This window comes from Perognathus longimembris, chromosome 24 (assembly GCF_023159225.1).
Source record: "Perognathus longimembris pacificus isolate PPM17 chromosome 24, ASM2315922v1, whole genome shotgun sequence".
Classification (NCBI taxonomy): Eukaryota; Metazoa; Chordata; class Mammalia; order Rodentia; family Heteromyidae; genus Perognathus; species Perognathus longimembris.
Window position 1 is genome coordinate 32,710,235 of NC_063184.1, and position 17,215 is coordinate 32,727,449.

Genomic DNA, 17,215 nt, shown 5'->3' on the forward strand with positions numbered 1-17,215 from the left:
CAAGTCTTCTTTTCCTTTGTCCCGCCGGCCCGGGGCAGTCGGTGGTGGTGGTGGTGGATTGACTTCTGGGGGGTTGGCCCAAGTCCCTTTCAGGGCGTGCTTTGTTCTGGGGGTGCGGGGGGGGGGCGGAAGGGGGGGAAAGGGAGGTCAGTTAGCAACTAGTGTTGAAAAAAAAGCAAGCAGGAAAGGGCTGAGTAAGGCGGGCGGGCGGCGCTGGCGGCTGATGCAAACCTGGGGAATTTGCATCATCACCAGGTTGCAGCCGGGAGCTCCGGGCGGGCGGGCGCGCGGGGCTTAAATAGCAGCCCGGGCGGGCGGGCGGGCGGCAGCCGGGCAGCGGGGCCGGGCGCTGGGGCGAGCGGGCGGGCGGGCGCGGGGAGCCGGCCGGGCACCGGGCACCGGGCACCGGGCACCGGGCGCACAGGTGCCCCCCGAGGGCTGCGTCCTGCGCGCGCGCGCGGCGAGGGCGCCCCGGGCCCCCCAGGGCCCCGTCCACGGCCGTGCGCCCGCCCTGGAAGGCTCGCGGCTCCCCGTCTCCCCTCCGAGCCTCCCCGGTCCCCGTCCCCGGGGCGTCCCCGTCCGCCGTCGGGTGGGTCACCATGGTGAGGAAGCCGGCCGTGGCCACCCTCTCCAAGGGCGGCTGCCTGCCGTCGGCGGGGCCCCCCCGGGCGCGCCCCGGGCGGGCGCCGGCGGCCGCGGTGCTGCGGAAGAAGATCACGCTGCTGCGGGGGGTGTCCATCATCATCGGCACCGTCATCGGCGGCGGCATCTTCATCGCGCCCACGGGCGTGCTGCGCAACACGGGCAGCGTGGGCCTGGCGCTCGCCGTGTGGACCGGCTGCGGGCTGCTCTCGCTCTTCGGTGGGTGAGGAGCGCGCGGGGCGCGGGGGGCCGGGGGGGGGGTCGAGGGGGGTGGGGGGGTGCGGGGGGCCCAGTCCTCCCCCCCCCCACCTTCCTGCTCCCCAGACCCCAAGCTTCCAAACCCCGCTGCCCCTTCAGATCGCTCTCTTGGGGAGGGGGGGGGTCCCCCATCTGGCTAAGCAACTCTTCCACCTGTTCCACAGTTAATCGAAGGCAGCAGCGGGCAGAGCATTTCTTCTATTGATGCGAGAATTAAATTTAACAAAAGGAAATGCTCTTAGATGGGCAGAGGACTTCAAAGCCGTGCTGGTTCACTGTGACAGGAAAACCGGTGCATTGTCATATATATATATATATAATATGCATATATTACATATACATATTGCATACCTATTACATATATGCATATATTATATATGTTATATATGCATATATTATATATGTAATTTGACTTTTGCTCTTTTCTAGAACAGGCTGTTCTAATTCCCAAAGACTAGACTTTAACATGACCAACCCCGTTGTTCTACCTCTAGGACCCAATGTGAACCCTGGGCCTCACTTCTGCCAATCATTCCTGCTTTGTGCTTACCCCGTCCATGTTTGCACTGGTTGACGCAGGGACCTACGGGACTCACATTTCCGTCTTTGTTTTAAATTCTTTTTTGGAAGGGGGTGTTTTAAGTAGAACTTGTTAGCCACAGCCAAGTCTCCACAGAGAAGGGACGCCAGAGGAATTCTTGGTAGGACTTGGGACGTTCAGAGCCTTGCTTATGGGGAGGCGCTTGTTTAGGGGCAGGTGTGTGACACGGTTTTCCCAGCGGTGACCCCCCTATCCTTGCGGAATATTGGGAGACAATGGGCTGAGGGGAGCCCTCCACGGAGCCCTTAGCCGTCACTCGTGTCACAGTGGTTCGGGCCTGCGCAGGCACAGGTGAACTTAATGGTTGGTCTTTAATAACTTTGTGTACCCTTAGCTTTTCATCGCCCTACATTACTTGGTATATTTAGAATAAATCAATATCTAATGAGATAAACGACAGCCGGTCTCCTGGACACTGTGTACCCAACAAGCACACAGCTCCTACTGTGATTTTCCATTTTCATAGGCCATGAAAAATTATGCAGATGCAATCAAATAAATCACGTTGAGAATGGGACTGCAGTGGTGCCAAGGAGAGAGAGCATGCTTACCCACAGGTTTACCACGCTATGCCTGGGCACCCCAAAAGGAGCAAGCAGGGCGGGAGAGGGTAACTGAGGTCACCCGGAGCTGGCGGTTTGGATCCTTTACTTCAGGGAATAGGAGTGTGCACTGATCCACTTACCTATATTTGTGTTACATTTGTCACTCAGATTTCTAGCAGATTTTTTTTTGGCCAGTCCTGGGGCTTGGACTCAGGGCCTGAGCACTGTCCCTGGCTTCTTCTTGCTCAAGGCTAGCACTCTGCCACTAAAGCCACAGCGCCACTTCTGGCTATTTTCTGTATATGTGGTGCTGGGGAATCGAACCCAGGGCCTCATGTGTACGAGGCAAGCACTCTTGCCACTAGGCCATATCCCCAGCCCCCTAGCAGATTTTTGACAACAAGGCAAAACGCGAGGGGAGGAATAAAGAAACCTTTTCCTTGAAGCTCTGGAAGTCTGGGAGCAACTTAAGAATGGTCACCACTCTATTAAGACATAAACTCCGTTCCACAATTTGTCTAGCTATAGGCAAATATGTGTTCTGAGCATGTTTAATGTAAACTAGGGGTATCGGACACATTTTCCATGTAATAGTTTCAACTTACAGTGTTTTGGGGGATGGGTGGGTAGGGGGAACCCCTCTGTAAATGGAAGAAAAGCTGTGTTTGATTTGTAACTTTTTTTTTTTGAAAGCAAAGGTCAATACTTGGGTTTTTATATCCTGTTTTGAACTTCTTTCATCTGAGCAAAATGGCCATGGAGCTGAAACCTTTAAGTGAAAATCTCATTTCCCCAGCACTCAATTTAAACCTAGGGCGATCATGCTGAAGTTTCAGCACGGCATATAGAGGTCTAGGTATTGATTCTCTGATGATAAATTCTGAGGTTCTTAACACTCCTTCCAATCACGTTTTATACTGGATGCTTTTCTGAACAACTTGCCAATATGGAGACTACTTCCAGGAGTGGGTGGATTGAAATTAGTTATAATTAGTCCAGATATATAACATGTATCCGAGGTCCTCAGATGTCCATTACAGCATGGTTACTGCAGGGTCATGAATGGGAGTTCAGGAAGTGTAGACCTTCATGGAGTCTGGACTCTTGCTTGGGGGGGGTGGTGCTAGAATTCGGTCTTGCGTCTGCTTTTCATTGGATTGGTTTTGAGTTTAAAAACTAAAAACTCAAGGTGACTGATGTAGAGCCAGACTCAGAAGTCAGGACAGGGATACTTAGATTTCACTAAATACCTAAATTATACTGATGTTGGAATGCTCTGTGATTAGTAAGGATCACCATCTCTGACGTTCCTTGAGTGAAGTAGTGTGTCCTGGGGGAGAACTGAAGGGTGTGCACAGAGCTTTCCACATTGCCTTCAGATCTAGCTTTTCACTCCCTTGTTAATTAATTGCTCCAATGACAAGCATAGCCGTATTTCTTTTTCTTTTCTCTCTTGGCACTCATAAGACGTGAAGGAACTTTCTAGGCAGACTCTACCGCCTGAGCCATGCCTTCAGCTCCTTTTGTTTTTACTTATTTTTTAAACAGAGCCTCACAGTTTTCTCTGGCCATCCTGGACCGTGATCCCATGGCTTTGGGCCTCCAGTGTGGCTGGGATGACAGGCAGGGGCCAGGGCAGCCAGCCTCTTATGGGTGGAGATGGGGCATCATGAGCTTCTTGTCTGGGATGGCCTTGGGCTGCAAACTTCTGGAGTCATTAAGATGTCAGCGGGTCTTATGTTCTCTTTGGTCCCAAGGTTTCCACGTCTGAATACGGGATCGCGTAAGATTGGTGTTAGAAGGGATGGGGTTGAAGGAGTGGCCAGTGAGGGAAAGCGTCAGCTCGCGAGTTTGAATCCTGATCTCAGAAATAAAAACCAGAACGCATAGGGACCATGTGACATCAAATGGAACTCTCTGAGTAGAATGCCCTACGTCTCGCGCACGAGGAGGTTAGAAGAGGAGCGTGGCGTGTCTCGGGCCTTGGAGGACGCTTGCTTTGAGACGAGGATGCCATTCCGGTCCGAGGAGGCAGCGGGCTCACAAACACGCTGGTCTCGGTCCTCTCACGAAGGGATTTGATCCTGTGTTACATCGCCACCTTTTCGTTGTCTCTGTCCCTCAGGAGCACTGTCCTATGCGGAGCTGGGAACAAGCATCAAGAAGTCAGGTGGCCATTACACGTACATTCTGGAAGTCTTTGGCCCGTTGCTGGCTTTTGTGCGCGTCTGGGTAGAACTGCTCATCATACGGTAAGTACCCGGCACCAGACTGAGAAAAATGAACGCTCTTCTGAGTCTCTGAGTCCACATCTCCGAGACCCGCTGGGTGACACTTATCTCTGACGGACCCGACACGGGTGAGGGATCAGAACTTCCCTTTGTTGGAGGGCACGCTATCCAGTCATTGAACTGTCCTCCGTTTTTGTGAGTAGGAAACGTCTGTGCCAAACAGCTTAGTGTGTCAACCAGTCTTCGGCTGCTCACCATTGTTTACATACAATAAATGACTCACTTCCTGATGCGAAGCAAACCAGGGAGCCACAGCTGTGACAATCCTTTGATATGAGTGTGGAGGAATGTACTTCCTCCTCTGACTTTCTTGGCATTAAATTCCGCCAAGTCACTGTGAGCAGCAAGTTTCCTTCGCCATGAGGAGAACTGATGTCACCTGAGCCCGGCCTTCCCACACCTGGCTGCTTCTCCACGGTGACTTGCACTTTCTGATTCCAGAGTTTACCAGCAATGACTAGGTGCACTTGCTCCTTCTGGGAGCTTCTCAGGCCTACATGGCTGAAGAGTTAGGTGAACGTTCATCCTGTCATTTCACATGAGAACAATTATGTGTCCAGTAACAGCAGTGATTTTTTAAAGGGATTTCCTTTTCATCAAAGAGTGCCAGAGAAGCATATACTTCATTATTATGTCTATTCTCATTTTTTAAAGAAGTCTGCATTCATTCATTGCTATAATTAAACAATGATGACAGAGTTTCTCAAAGGTCCCTCTGCTTCTGAAGCATAGATTACCTGAATGTATATTTCAAACTTTCAGTCATGTCATCCAGCTACTTTCCTGATTCCTCCAACTTACTGTGGTTCTAAATTTATTAAGACATGCAGTCTTTTTGCATTTGACATAGAATTTGATAACTTATGTTGTTACTCCATATTTTATGTGTTTATGTTATGTTAGAAGTAGAAGCATTTCAAGTACATAAAACTAGGTCTTACGCTTTCCATCATCCTTTCCTACATAGATTAGTGCCCTGGGTTATTCTGGGTGAAGGTGGGTTTGATAAATGGTAGAAGGTTTATGGTTGACCTGCTACAAATGCAACATATTCAGCATTCAAAATTTCCTTATTTACAGTGCTGGCCCGATGGGCTGTTGAGATTTGGAGTCTTGATAGAGTTGGACTTAAGCCTTTTTTATCCACGTATTTGTTGTGTGATTAATGGCTCATCATTATCATGAGTGTGACCACTCCATTAGCAGTAGCAGAGACATGGTACTTGTTCATTAATTTATTCATCTCACAAACTGCTGGTGAACAGTGAATGGCAAGATGAGGAGATCTTAACTGGAATGTGTCACAATTCTCCCAGATAGCTGTTGCCTTTTTTCTGAAAGAACTCCCTTATGGCGTGTGTGTTTGTGTGTGTGTGTGTGTGTATGTGTGTACCACTTTGAGCCACTTCTGATTTTGAATAGTTAACTAGAGATAAGAGTCTCACAGGGACTTTGAAGCCCAGGGTTTGACGCCCAGGTTGGCTTCAAACCACAGTCCTCAGATCTCAGCCTCCTGAGTGGTTAGGATTATAGGTGTGAGCTGTGGATACCTGGCTTAAAATCTAGAAGCTTTTAAAGGTGTCCTGTATCCATTTGTCATATTGGACTCATGTTTCTGGGCTGAGTAATAAACAAACAAGAGTAATAAACAACCGTAGGATAGGTAAGATTCCTCAGTACTCACAAGTACTTAGAGATTTCTCATCTACTACAAATACCTAGGGTGCCTAGTACTTTTATTAAAATTATAACCTCAGATTAACTCACTATTACCAGAAATAATCTATACAGCACTTTCAAGAAAAGAAAAAAAATCACCAGCAGTACACAGCCAGGATCATTAAATTGAACACGTAAGTTCTCATTAGGTTCAATATTAAACTAGCTTTCTACTGTATGGCAGACATTGTGTTAAACACTGGGGGTTACAAAGTAAACTTTTACGGGAAAGAAGTCAAATATTGGGAGAACAGGGCCAAAGTTGGTCATTACAGCCTTGATCCCAAGGTTATTTACAAACTGGCCACCAGTGCTGTACCTAGTACTTCCAGTGTCTGTGCATGCCTACTTATATACGGCATTCTGAAAATCATAGGCTTTCAGGTGAATGTGTTCTGTAAACTAAGTGTTCCTGAAAATGACGTTGACTTTTCCCCTGCCGTTAACCACGGTGCGTGCTGGCGTGTCTTCCAGGCCCGCAGCAACCGCTGTGATATCCCTGGCATTTGGACGCTACATTCTGGAACCATTTTTCGTCCACTGTGATATTCCTGAACTTGCGATCAAGCTCATGACGGCAGTGGGAATAAGTAAGTACGGAAGCGAGGGGAGGAGGCTTCTTAAGATGTTGGGCCACTCCCCAAATTGTGTTCTTTTGGTTTACAATTCCCACTTTGGGTTGGGAAATAGAGAAAAAAACAAAACACCAAAAAAGCCATGGTTTTGGAGTGGTGAGTGCTGTTTACGTATGTGCCAGCGTTTCACTGAGTTAAGTAATGCTAGGGCTTTATAATAGATCAAATGTGTATCATCAGTAAGACCATTCTGTCAGCGGAATAGTAAGTCCATTATATATCAGAAGAGACTCTTAAGGATCTCCTTCCTCAGGGGTAAGTTGCCTGGGACTCGGATATAGCCATGCTTATTGTTTGGGTGAGATGTTCACACAATTTAAGGTGTTAGTAGCTATGGTTATTGTTAACGTTTTCACTGCCCTTTGTTGGCCTAGATTAGAATCTTCTTTCAAAATGTGACAATTAGTAGCACTTCTCAAATTGGAAATTAATTATCAATTTATTTATTTATTTTTTTATAGTATTGGGGCTTGAATTCAAGGCCTTACACTTGATTGGCGTGCTTTATTAGCCTTTGCTCTACCACTTCAGCCATGCTTCAAGTTCTGCTTTGTGCTGGTTATTTCATAGATAGACGCTCATGGACTTTTCTCTCTTGGTTAATCTCAAGTCATGATCTGCCACTTCTCAAGTAGCTAGATGTGAGCCATTTTGCTCCCAGCTTTCAAGTTATTATGGGCAACGAATTGGGAAATTATGTATTTTTTAAAATAACTTTTTGAACAAAGAGGAAGTAAAAACAGAAATATGCACAAGATACCGTAAGCCATATGAAACTAAATCTGATGGTAACTTCTTGTAAGATTCCAGAATGTCACGAAAAAGGGTTCTAGTTCTAGGTGCTGATTTGCTCCCGGTTTTAAGCTTTCACAACTCCCAAAATAAAACACCACCCAGGCACACCTGCGTTGCACTGCCAGTGACGAGTGGTTAGGATGATGTCCAGTGCTGCGAGCAAAGCATGGTGCAGCAAAGCTGCCGGCAGATGCAGGCGCTGTGGCCCCAAGAAAAACACCAGCAGTCACACAGAGCCACAGAGAGCCGGGAACTAGGGACGTATATCTGCATCGCAACAGGCCCCTCTCCAACGTAGTTTGTCAAACCGATGCACACAGTTATTATGTCAAGTGTCCGAAAAGACAAAGAAAAACGACTCCAAGGAAACCTGTTGGCGTTCTGGGGAGATCACTGGACCTTCACACACAAACTCACCATTCTCGATAGTCATGCCAGTGTCGTGGACTGTCGCGGCAGACAGGAGGCTGAGACAGTCTGTGTAAAGTGTTTGGGCTCGTGCCGGCAACTGGTGGAGAATGCAGTACAAATGCAATGGATGCTTCTCTGGGAGACAAGGAGTTGCCACAGAGCCTCCATACAACTCCAAGCATATTGTGTGTGCTCAATAAGTTTTTACTGCCCATAGATTTTTTTTTCCCCCCTGAGGAAAAGTCTATAAGCATTTTTTTTCTAACAGAAAAAAAAAGCCTGTACTTAGGAAACTGAAAGCATTGGAGATTTTCATTCTCACGTAGCAGGACAACTGATGATACAATGCAATAGAACTTGCTCAATTGCTGTATCCGCTCCTTGGGTCTCACACTAAGAATATTTGTGGAATGAACCACAGCTTGGTATAGATGTGGCTAGGAACCCGTTACATTGTGGTTGCATTGCGGGTCATGTCCCACCGGGGACAACCGACTAGAACTGGGACTGAGGGGCTCCATTTCTCAGTTCTATGATCTTCCACGAGTTAGGAAGCCTCTTCGAGCTTCAGTTTTATTTATTGGGTAAGATGTCTATGAACAGTTAATTTAGCTGGATGACTATAGAAATATATAATTCAATATGATTTTAAAGACTTTTTTTTTTTTGCCAGTCCTGGGGCTTGGACTCAGGGCCTGAGCACTGTCCCTGGCTTCTTTCTGCTCAAGGCTAGCACTCTGCCACTTGAGCCACCGCGCCACTTCTGGCCATTTTCTGTATATGTGGTGCTGGGGAATTGAACCCAGGGCCTCATGTATACGAGGCAAGCACTCTTGCCACTAGGCCATATCCCCAGCCCGATTTTAAAGACTTTTAACAGAGTACCTAGCCCATAGAAAGTTCTTGTCCCATTGAAGGACTGAACAGCCATATATATATATATCCATATGTATATTGTACGTACATATATCTATATATAGGTATAATATAGTATACATATGTATATATATACATACAATATTTGTTTCCCTTGAATGGATGAGGTCGAGTCATATTAGTGTTATTACATTAAATTTGAGAAGAGAAGGGGATAGACTTTTTAAGAATTCTGAATTAACAGCAAAAGTTATTCTAAGCTATAACCAGAAGTCTTTAAACAAATCCTATCTGGAGGTTTGAAAATCCACCAGTTTTGCCTACTTTGGACTTCAAATACATGAATAATTATGGTAGATTTCTTAGTTTTCAAGTCTCGATGACTTTCTTCTTATTTTTCTTCCTTCCTCCATCTTCCCTCCTCTTCTTCCTCCTGTTCCTCTTCCTCCTACTTCTATGCCCTCCACTTCCTTCTGCTTTTCTTCTTCTTCCTCCTCCTATTTTTCGTGTGTGTGTGCGTGTGTGTGTGTGTGTGTGTGTGTGTGTGTTGGTGCCAGTACTGGGGCTTGAATTCAGGGTCTTACACCCTCCTTTGGCTTTTTCTGCTCAAGGTTGGTGCTCTACCACTTGAGCCAAACTGTCACTTATGGCTTTTTGCTGGTTAGCTGCAGACAAGAGCATCTCATATTTATCTACCCTGGCTGGCTTTCTCAGTTCTCATTCTTTTGAGCCGCTAGGCATGGGCCACTGGTTCCTGGCAACTTTATTCCAACTCCATGAAACATTTTAAAGGGAAAACATATATTTTAGGGGATTAAATGGAAATTCTTCAAGGCAAGCTTTAAAGCAATATAGGCAAGAATACGTCTATTGGGCTTTACAAAACATCTTCAGGAGAGATTTACAAAGAGCCTGTGTGAAAGCTGAACCTTTCCTTCCATTTTTGTCACTAGATATAATACTAGTTTATGCATTTTGATGTTTCTTTTATAAGCTTGAGATTTTGAGGAGGAAATTCATTCTCAGGATCAGAAGCACTGGCAGACAAAATGGAATATTCTTATTACTCAATGGGTAGTAATTTAAATCAATGGCCTAATTGGCAAAGTCAACCTGTCTTTAAGAAGAAGTTAGCTTTAATGCAGCCACCAGGGGCGAGAGGTAGAGATAGAAAGAGAGAAACCTACCTGGGGACAAATCTCTCACATACTTTATGTTTTTCAAAGTGACTATAGGTGATTTTCTGCCTGTCAGGGATAGAAGGGTACTGAGATGTAGAAAATAGTTTAATTGCACGAATTGCTTCTCTGTGCTCCTGCAGGGAGATAGTTAAGTATGGAGAAAGGTCAAACGGAGGGCCTTCTAACATCAGAGAAAAAGCAAGTTGCAAATTTGTGAGATATTAACCAGCCATTGGAGAAGTGACGATGGGGTGAAAAGTTATCTAAATGGTGATTTATCCTCATCTTTAAAGTACTCCTCTTCTGCCAAATAACAAAGATTAAATGATTTTGCTTATCCTAAATCCTGCCCATTTCAGTAAGAACGTCAAGCAGGTGGAGTTTCAGTGGGAAATCTTGAGTGTCCCTTCGTATTTAGTGGCTCCGGCCCTGCCCTGGGCTTACGTTGCTCCTCCTCCTGGAGAGGTGCACGGATTTCCTCTGCTCTTGTGAGTTTTAGTGAATATTGAAGCAGGTTGGTTCACATTTAAAATACTTAGCCTGTGGTTCTGGTATCCTAAAATGAGAGCCTATATAAACATAGTGGTAGAATACTGGTAGAATACTGGTTAGTGGTAGAATATTATCATAAGAATACTGTTTTAAAAAAAAAATGGAGACTAGACTCCCCGAGTTTCCACTTTTTGTTAGTTTATTTTGTGGAGGTAAGTTAAGAGCAACATACAACTTCTTAAACCTTTTGGGAAGAATTGTAAGGAACAAACTAATCCCATTTGTGTCGCATGGTGAGAGACAGCCAGTTCTACACATTTTCTACCACCTTTTCTTTTTCGAAACCAGGTTTTTCAGATTTGACATGCCGATGGGGTTGGCTGTACAGTTGGAGTCTTGGTATACTATTCTACCATACTTAGATACCACCACAGCCCACGTCTAGGTAAAGGCACGTAGTCGTGCAACGTACACATTGGGCAGAGCAATCATGTGCGTTAAGAGGATAATAAATGAAATGTGGGAGTAAAGTGTTCCTCCATCCCAGCTAGGATAACCACCGACATCTGCAGAGAGGGGGCAGCTAGCTGCGCAAGATGCAGCTAGGCCGGTGGGTTGCTGTCTGCGTCTTTGGAGCTGCTCCCTCCTTGTCTCACCTGTGAACCAATGTGCTCAGCATTGCCACCCCTAGGCCCCAATCTTATCTTTCCATTTACAGCCCGTGTGTACATAGGCAAGTTAAATACTGCCTGGAGTTACAGCTGCTTATCTGAAAACCAAGACCAATAAGAGTAAGCATGTCACAGAGATAGGAGGATTAAGTAACATTCTCCATGTTAAGTATTTGCACAGCATCTGCCACAAAAATAATAGTTTGTACTTATTTAGGGACTACCAGTTTTATTCCACTGGTGAGATTTTAGATACAGATGGACTCTCTGCCTTCTTAGAGGTGTTTATTTCCACACGTCCTCTCTGAGTTGAAGGCATCCAGGAGAGGAATGCTAGCCAAGAGATAAAGCGAAAGCAGCAAATATTACAAAAAGGCGTGGAACCATCCCTTCTCTCGCGTCTCAGACACGCGCGGAGAGCCTCTCATTTATCACATGAGCACGAAGCGGTCAGAAGTCAGAAGCCGAAGGAATCTGCACCGGAGAGAACTCCTGATATATCTATACTCTGTAATCTCTCTCTTCAAAACCAAAGATGGACTTGAAGTATGGAGAGTGCAGAAACACTCGCCAGTCCTTAAATCACCCCGTCCAGCCCCCCAAACAGCGGCCCTGAGTATAGCTTCCTTCACACGTGGGCTTCGTATCTCTGGGATTTATGGATGGAGTTTACACTGCTGCATTTCAGTTCTCAGGAAAGCGTATCATAAATAAGCGGAGCAAAGACTCCATGTCCTGGTACTGTCATTTTGGTAAAAATTTGAGACGAACAAAATAAATAAATAGCCCGAACGGATGTAATTAGTTCCTCGTGTGTGAAATTAGCAATTACTCAAAGGGAGCGAAGCTGGGACCTGGAGAGCTGTCCCTTGTTTTCTTGCTACAATATGGGTAGCTGATAGGCATACGGCTGTACACACACACACACACACACACACACACACACACACACACACCTTCAAAAAAGTAGCTGTTGTTTATTTCGGAAACTCAGGAAAGCCCTTGCGTTTAGTGAGTCCCCCCATCCCTTTCCAGTGTCGTCGGCTAAGCGACGTGGACAGCGTGTTCCCCGCGGCGTGGACGCAGGACGGCGCCCCAGCTCCCGCCCTGGACTCGGGGGGCCTGGGGGCCGGCTGCCCGGCTTCTGGTTAGGCTGCAGCCCTGGGGCGGCCGAGGCGCAGCTCCGCCGGGGTCCGGGGTGCTCGGATAACAGGAGGCCCGAGGAGCCCGGGGGAGAAGTCACTGCGTGTGAGGGGTGGGCGGCGTGGGGGGCGGGGAGAGGGGGAGCTCCAGCTGCGGGCTCCGCCTCACCCCCCGTGTCCTGTCGGCCCCCCTTGCCCCCGCGCAGCCGCCGTGATGGTCCTCAACAGCATGAGCGTCAGCTGGAGCGCCCGCCTCCAGATCGGCCTCACCGTCTGCAAGCTCACCGCCATCCTCTTCATCATCATCCCCGGGGTGATACAGTTAGCGAAAGGTAAGGCTGAAGAGGAAATGTCCCCTCCCCCACCCCAATCCCCGTCTGCCTTCGGCCCGCTGGTACACTAAGTTCTGCGGGGAGTCTCGGTTAGTCTGTGTGTGGGGGTGGGTGGATCTTCAGTGGGACTGGCATCAAGGGGGCGGGTCTGAGCACCCCCCCGCCTCCCGAGCGTGGTGGATTTACAGTGGGGTGGCAGCCAGAGGGGAAGGCGGGTCCCAGCGTACCCCAGGAGCCACCCGTGAGGGCTCAGGCAGCCATGGCCGGGTGCCAAGCCCAAAGGGGCCAGAAAACAGAGCTGGAGGTCAGCATTCGCTTCCGAGAAACGTAGCCGTCTATTTTTTTTTACTTTGCGCTTCCTCGATCATAATTTTTAAAAAAAAAATGCAATCGCTTTGGAGAGAAGAATGGAGGATGATTCATAATTCTGGTTCTTGAGTTCCGCTCACTTTTCTCCTCCTGGGCCCCGGGGCCTGGAGCCCGCCAGCCCGGCCGCGCACGAAGCCAGGATCTAAGGATCGGGGGTTCAAGGTAGCTGGGGCAGAAAATAAACATCACAGTGAACCATCAGAAAGCTGGAAGAGTGGCGTGGCTCAAGTGCTAGCGTGCCAGCTTCGAGGGAAAAAGATGAGTGAGAGCCCAAGGCCCCGAGTTCAAGCCCCAGTACTGGCATTAGAAAGAAAAAAAAGAGGGAAGACTTAAGAGAACTTCTTTTGTCCTGAGAGGACCTCTTCAGGAGAGAAGTTAGATATAAAATAGCATTTCTAAGAATATTTGTAGGATCATGGAACTAGTTATCCAAGCTTAGCTTTTATTTTTACATGATTTTTTCAGGTAACATGCGTGTTTCTAAAGGAAACCATTTCTCACATTATTTGCCTTTGTCTGCTATGTAATAAAAAAAGAAGTCAAGGGGCGTTGTCATTTAGAGTTTGGATTGTTTGAGAGAGGAAGGTACATCCATTGTTTCGATTCTGTGGAAATGGTTTGGAGAGAAGATGGGCCACAAGAGTTATTTAACCTGCGCCAGACACTCAAGCAGAACATAAAATAAAAGACAGAATGGTGAAGTGGTGACATAGAACTTGAGCATGTTAAGCATTTAATGTTTGCATTGAGATTGTTCCAAGAATAGTAATTTCTAGAGAAATTTAATGACGTTGCAAGAGAAGAATTATAACAAGGCAAGAGAGAACGCCAAAGGTCAACAACATCATTCCTGTTGGTTGAGGCCCAAGATAATAGCAGAGAAGGAGCGCTTGGTCATTGCAGCTGGAAGAGAGCTGCTGCGGTCTGTGTAATAAGCCTTGTGGGGGCTCTTCAAGCCCTGCTGGCAGAGTGCTTTCATCAAATCCGGCAGCCTCAGCCAGCTCCGAAAAACACAATGATTCTTGAACGCTGGAGCTTACAGTGAAGAGATGTGAACTTGTTCTTCGAATTCACTTTGGCCTCCAACCGCGTGGCCTGCTCACACATGAGGCAAAACAAGTCTGTTCTGTCGCTACTCTCCCTTTCTCAGCCCTTTCATCTGCGCGGGCTCTCTGAAGCACCGCTCCTTCTCTGGCCTTAGTTTACATTCCTGGTTTTGAGAATCTACACCATGCCTTTAAGCTAAGATCTATTTTTTTGCGTCTTTATGTTACAACCAGACGTGGTGGCATCGGTGGTTTTATAGTCGAGAGCCAATTGAAGTCACCAACCCCACGTGTGTGTGAGGTGGGATTTGTTTACCCAGATGGCACGTTCTTCTGAGCTCTTTGAGAGCACAGTTCATGATGGCGTTCTTAGCTTCTTCTTGTCAGTTACAAGAGTCGTGCTTTAGTATTAGTGACCTTGATAGTTAATATGATCAGGCTTCTTGAGTTCTCACCTGATGGCATGGTGCCCTGGGAATGTGATCACATTTGAAGTAGTTTTAATACCTAGGAGAGCATTCTTAGGGGATACATTTGCTTTATTGCTAACAAAATGGTCATTTCCCTTAATTGTGACATGATCTTCTATTCCCCAGGTTGATCTGAGGGAGATCTGGAGGGAGAAAAGCTTCCCTGATACGCAATGTGCATTTATGTATGCTCCATTCAGATCCTGAAGATAGTTGAGTGTTTGTATTCACGTATCAAGAGTTGGTGAACTTTCCTTTGAATATGGAAACTTTCATCTTCCAGAACCCTCTATCTTGCAGCCAAAATATTTCTTAAGTTTGGAAACAAAGCACCTCTTTTTGTAATACCCTCAAAAGAACACTTTTGAAGATCTGTGCTTATGACTCAGGCTTTATAGATTTTTTTCATTGATTATTCATAATTGTACTCTGAGGAATATTGTCTCTCGAGTCTAAGGAAACCACAGATCATGATAAAAGAATACCCAGATGCTTTTTATCTGAATCCCAGTATTTATGTTTGCCTTCTGCGAAGATGCAGAGATGTTTTAGTAAAATGGACATTTCTAAATCACCTTATCACTTTTTTTTAAACAATGAGCTACATTTGCAAAGTGGTTCCTCGAAGAGAAATTCATCCCATGTAAAAACGGACCCTTCTCCATTTTGAGTTCCCATGAGCAGACTGCATCTCAGTGCAGGCCCTGACACCGCAGGCCCTGGGCTTGGGGGGGGGGGGGGTGTCCCTCATCCGCCTCCTTTCCTTATTTACACAGAACTGACAAAATCAGTTCTGGTTTGGATATTCTCCTTTGGGAAAGAACGACTTTACGGAAGAGTTTGATTGTAAATACTGACTAAAGCAACCTTTATAAACTACCCACAACATAGGCCTGAAAGGACACGCTTCCCTTCACCAAAGAGCTGGGGAGCGTGAGGACTAGACGCCCCGTTCCACCCTCTCGGTGCCAAGTCCGTTTGAAGCGTGGTTTGGGGTTCCGCGGTTTCTCCAGGGAAAGCGTGGCCTTCATCAGGACAGGGTGGAGGGGCTTCCGCCCCGCGGCTCCTTGGTGCAGGCCTCCCAGCCCCGTGGCACTTTGGGCTCCGTGGTTTCAGGGTGGCTTCAGCCGCCCGCCCCCAAGCCCGCAGCCGGGATACAGGGCGGCGACGCCCCAAAGCGACTCGGGGATCTGGGTGCGGGGTTTGACCCGCGGGGCCTTCAGAGGTGGAAGGCCCCACCAGGGATTCTTGTAACAGGAAGCCGAAAGCTGAACGATTTGGGAAGGTAGCTCTGGAATCCTGTGGGATTTCCTCGTCAAAAGTGGACCCTTGATATTTGTGTGAATCTTTTTTTTTTTTAAAGCAAGCCCTACCTTTTCTTCCCTTATAAGAATTCTATCAAACTTTTTTTTTTTTTTTTGGCCAGTCCTGGGCCTTGGACTCAGGGCCTGAGCACTGTCCCTGGCTTCTTCCCGCTCAAGGCTAGCACTCTGCCGCTTGAGCCACAGTGCTGCTTCTGGCCGTTTTCTGTATATGTGGTGCTGGGGAATCGAACCTAGGGCCTCGTGTATCCGAGGCAGGCACTCTTGCCACTAGGCCATATCCCCAGCCCTCTATCAAACTTTAAAACTACAGTTTACAGAAAATCCCTCAGTTGTCTTTCGTGTTCAAAATAGAAGCACACTCAAAGGAGAGATTGTTCCTTTTAAAAAGCCCCTTTCATCTTGGATTTCGCTCTATTATTATTAGGGAGAAATGTGGTAAATATGGATGGCGATCAGTGAACTTTTGGGGTCCAGTATTAATAGATAAAATTCTCACGAGAGTGACCAGCACTCATAGATAGAATTGGCAATGAGCAGACCGTACAAAGTCTAGACAACATGCTGCCTGCCCCTCCCCCCCCCACCCCATGTTTGTGATTGGCGTAAGTGATGAGCAGTTCCCTGGAGAGCTGTAAAACCTTTCCATTCTAATTTCAGGGCACACAGAGCACTTCAAAGACCCCTTTTCAGGAAGAGATGCAAGCATTATGGGCTTGCCCCTGGCTTTTTACTATGGAATGTATTCATACGCTGGCTGGTAAGTTGATAGCTCCGGAAACGTTAAACAATGATGGTTTTCTCCTGTTCACCCGTCTTTTGTTGTAGGAATTTCTGGTATGACACTGGTGTTGAGTGATGAAAAGTATCCTAGTTTTCTGCAGCTACTACGTTTGGTTTGCATTAAATGATTAAATGACGTTCATGGTAATCGGTTTGGGTATGTGCCAAGACTAGGGCTTGAACTCAGGGCCTCCTGTTCTCCTGGCCTGAGCCGTACGTCCAGTTCCAGCTTTCTGCTAGCTGTCGGCCTGAGCTGGCTTTGAACTGAGATCCTCAGAGCTTAGTTTCTTGCGCAGCTAGCGTTGTGCATATGCCACTTGTGCCCAGATCATGGTAACTTTTTAAACAAAAATTAATGTCTCATGGGACATGAGAGTGTTCTGAAATGAAGATCTAGAAACCCCATGAGCAGTCTATTCTACGGGAGAGGGCTTGGAATGACGGAGGCAGACCGACAGAGCAGTCTCCACTGCAGTCTGTTCAAGTCCTTCCCGGCTTCTCAGGGCACCCTGCGCAACAAGGGTCTTAGGCTCTACGGTGATCTCCTGTCTGACAAGGAAGATCAGAGAGGCTGTGGCCAGATCCCGATGCAGAAAGGCCAGAGAAAGTTCGATCAATGTTTGTAGCCCTTATG

The 17,215-nt window shown here is 47.1% G+C and overlaps 1 protein-coding gene across 1 annotated transcript in view; it reads left to right on the forward strand.

Moving 5' to 3' along the window:
* The first annotated feature begins 599 nt into the window (after nt 1-599).
* Slc7a11 (solute carrier family 7 member 11) overlaps nt 600-17,215 on the forward strand; it is a 53,273-nt gene continuing 36,657 nt past the window's right edge. Inside the window, exons 1-5 of the mRNA XM_048333559.1 lie at nt 600-865; nt 4,167-4,298; nt 6,531-6,646; nt 12,466-12,591; nt 16,459-16,558. Of these exons, the coding sequence (XP_048189516.1) occupies nt 600-865; nt 4,167-4,298; nt 6,531-6,646; nt 12,466-12,591; nt 16,459-16,558 (740 nt within the window). The remainder of the gene's footprint in view (nt 866-4,166; nt 4,299-6,530; nt 6,647-12,465; nt 12,592-16,458; nt 16,559-17,215) is intronic.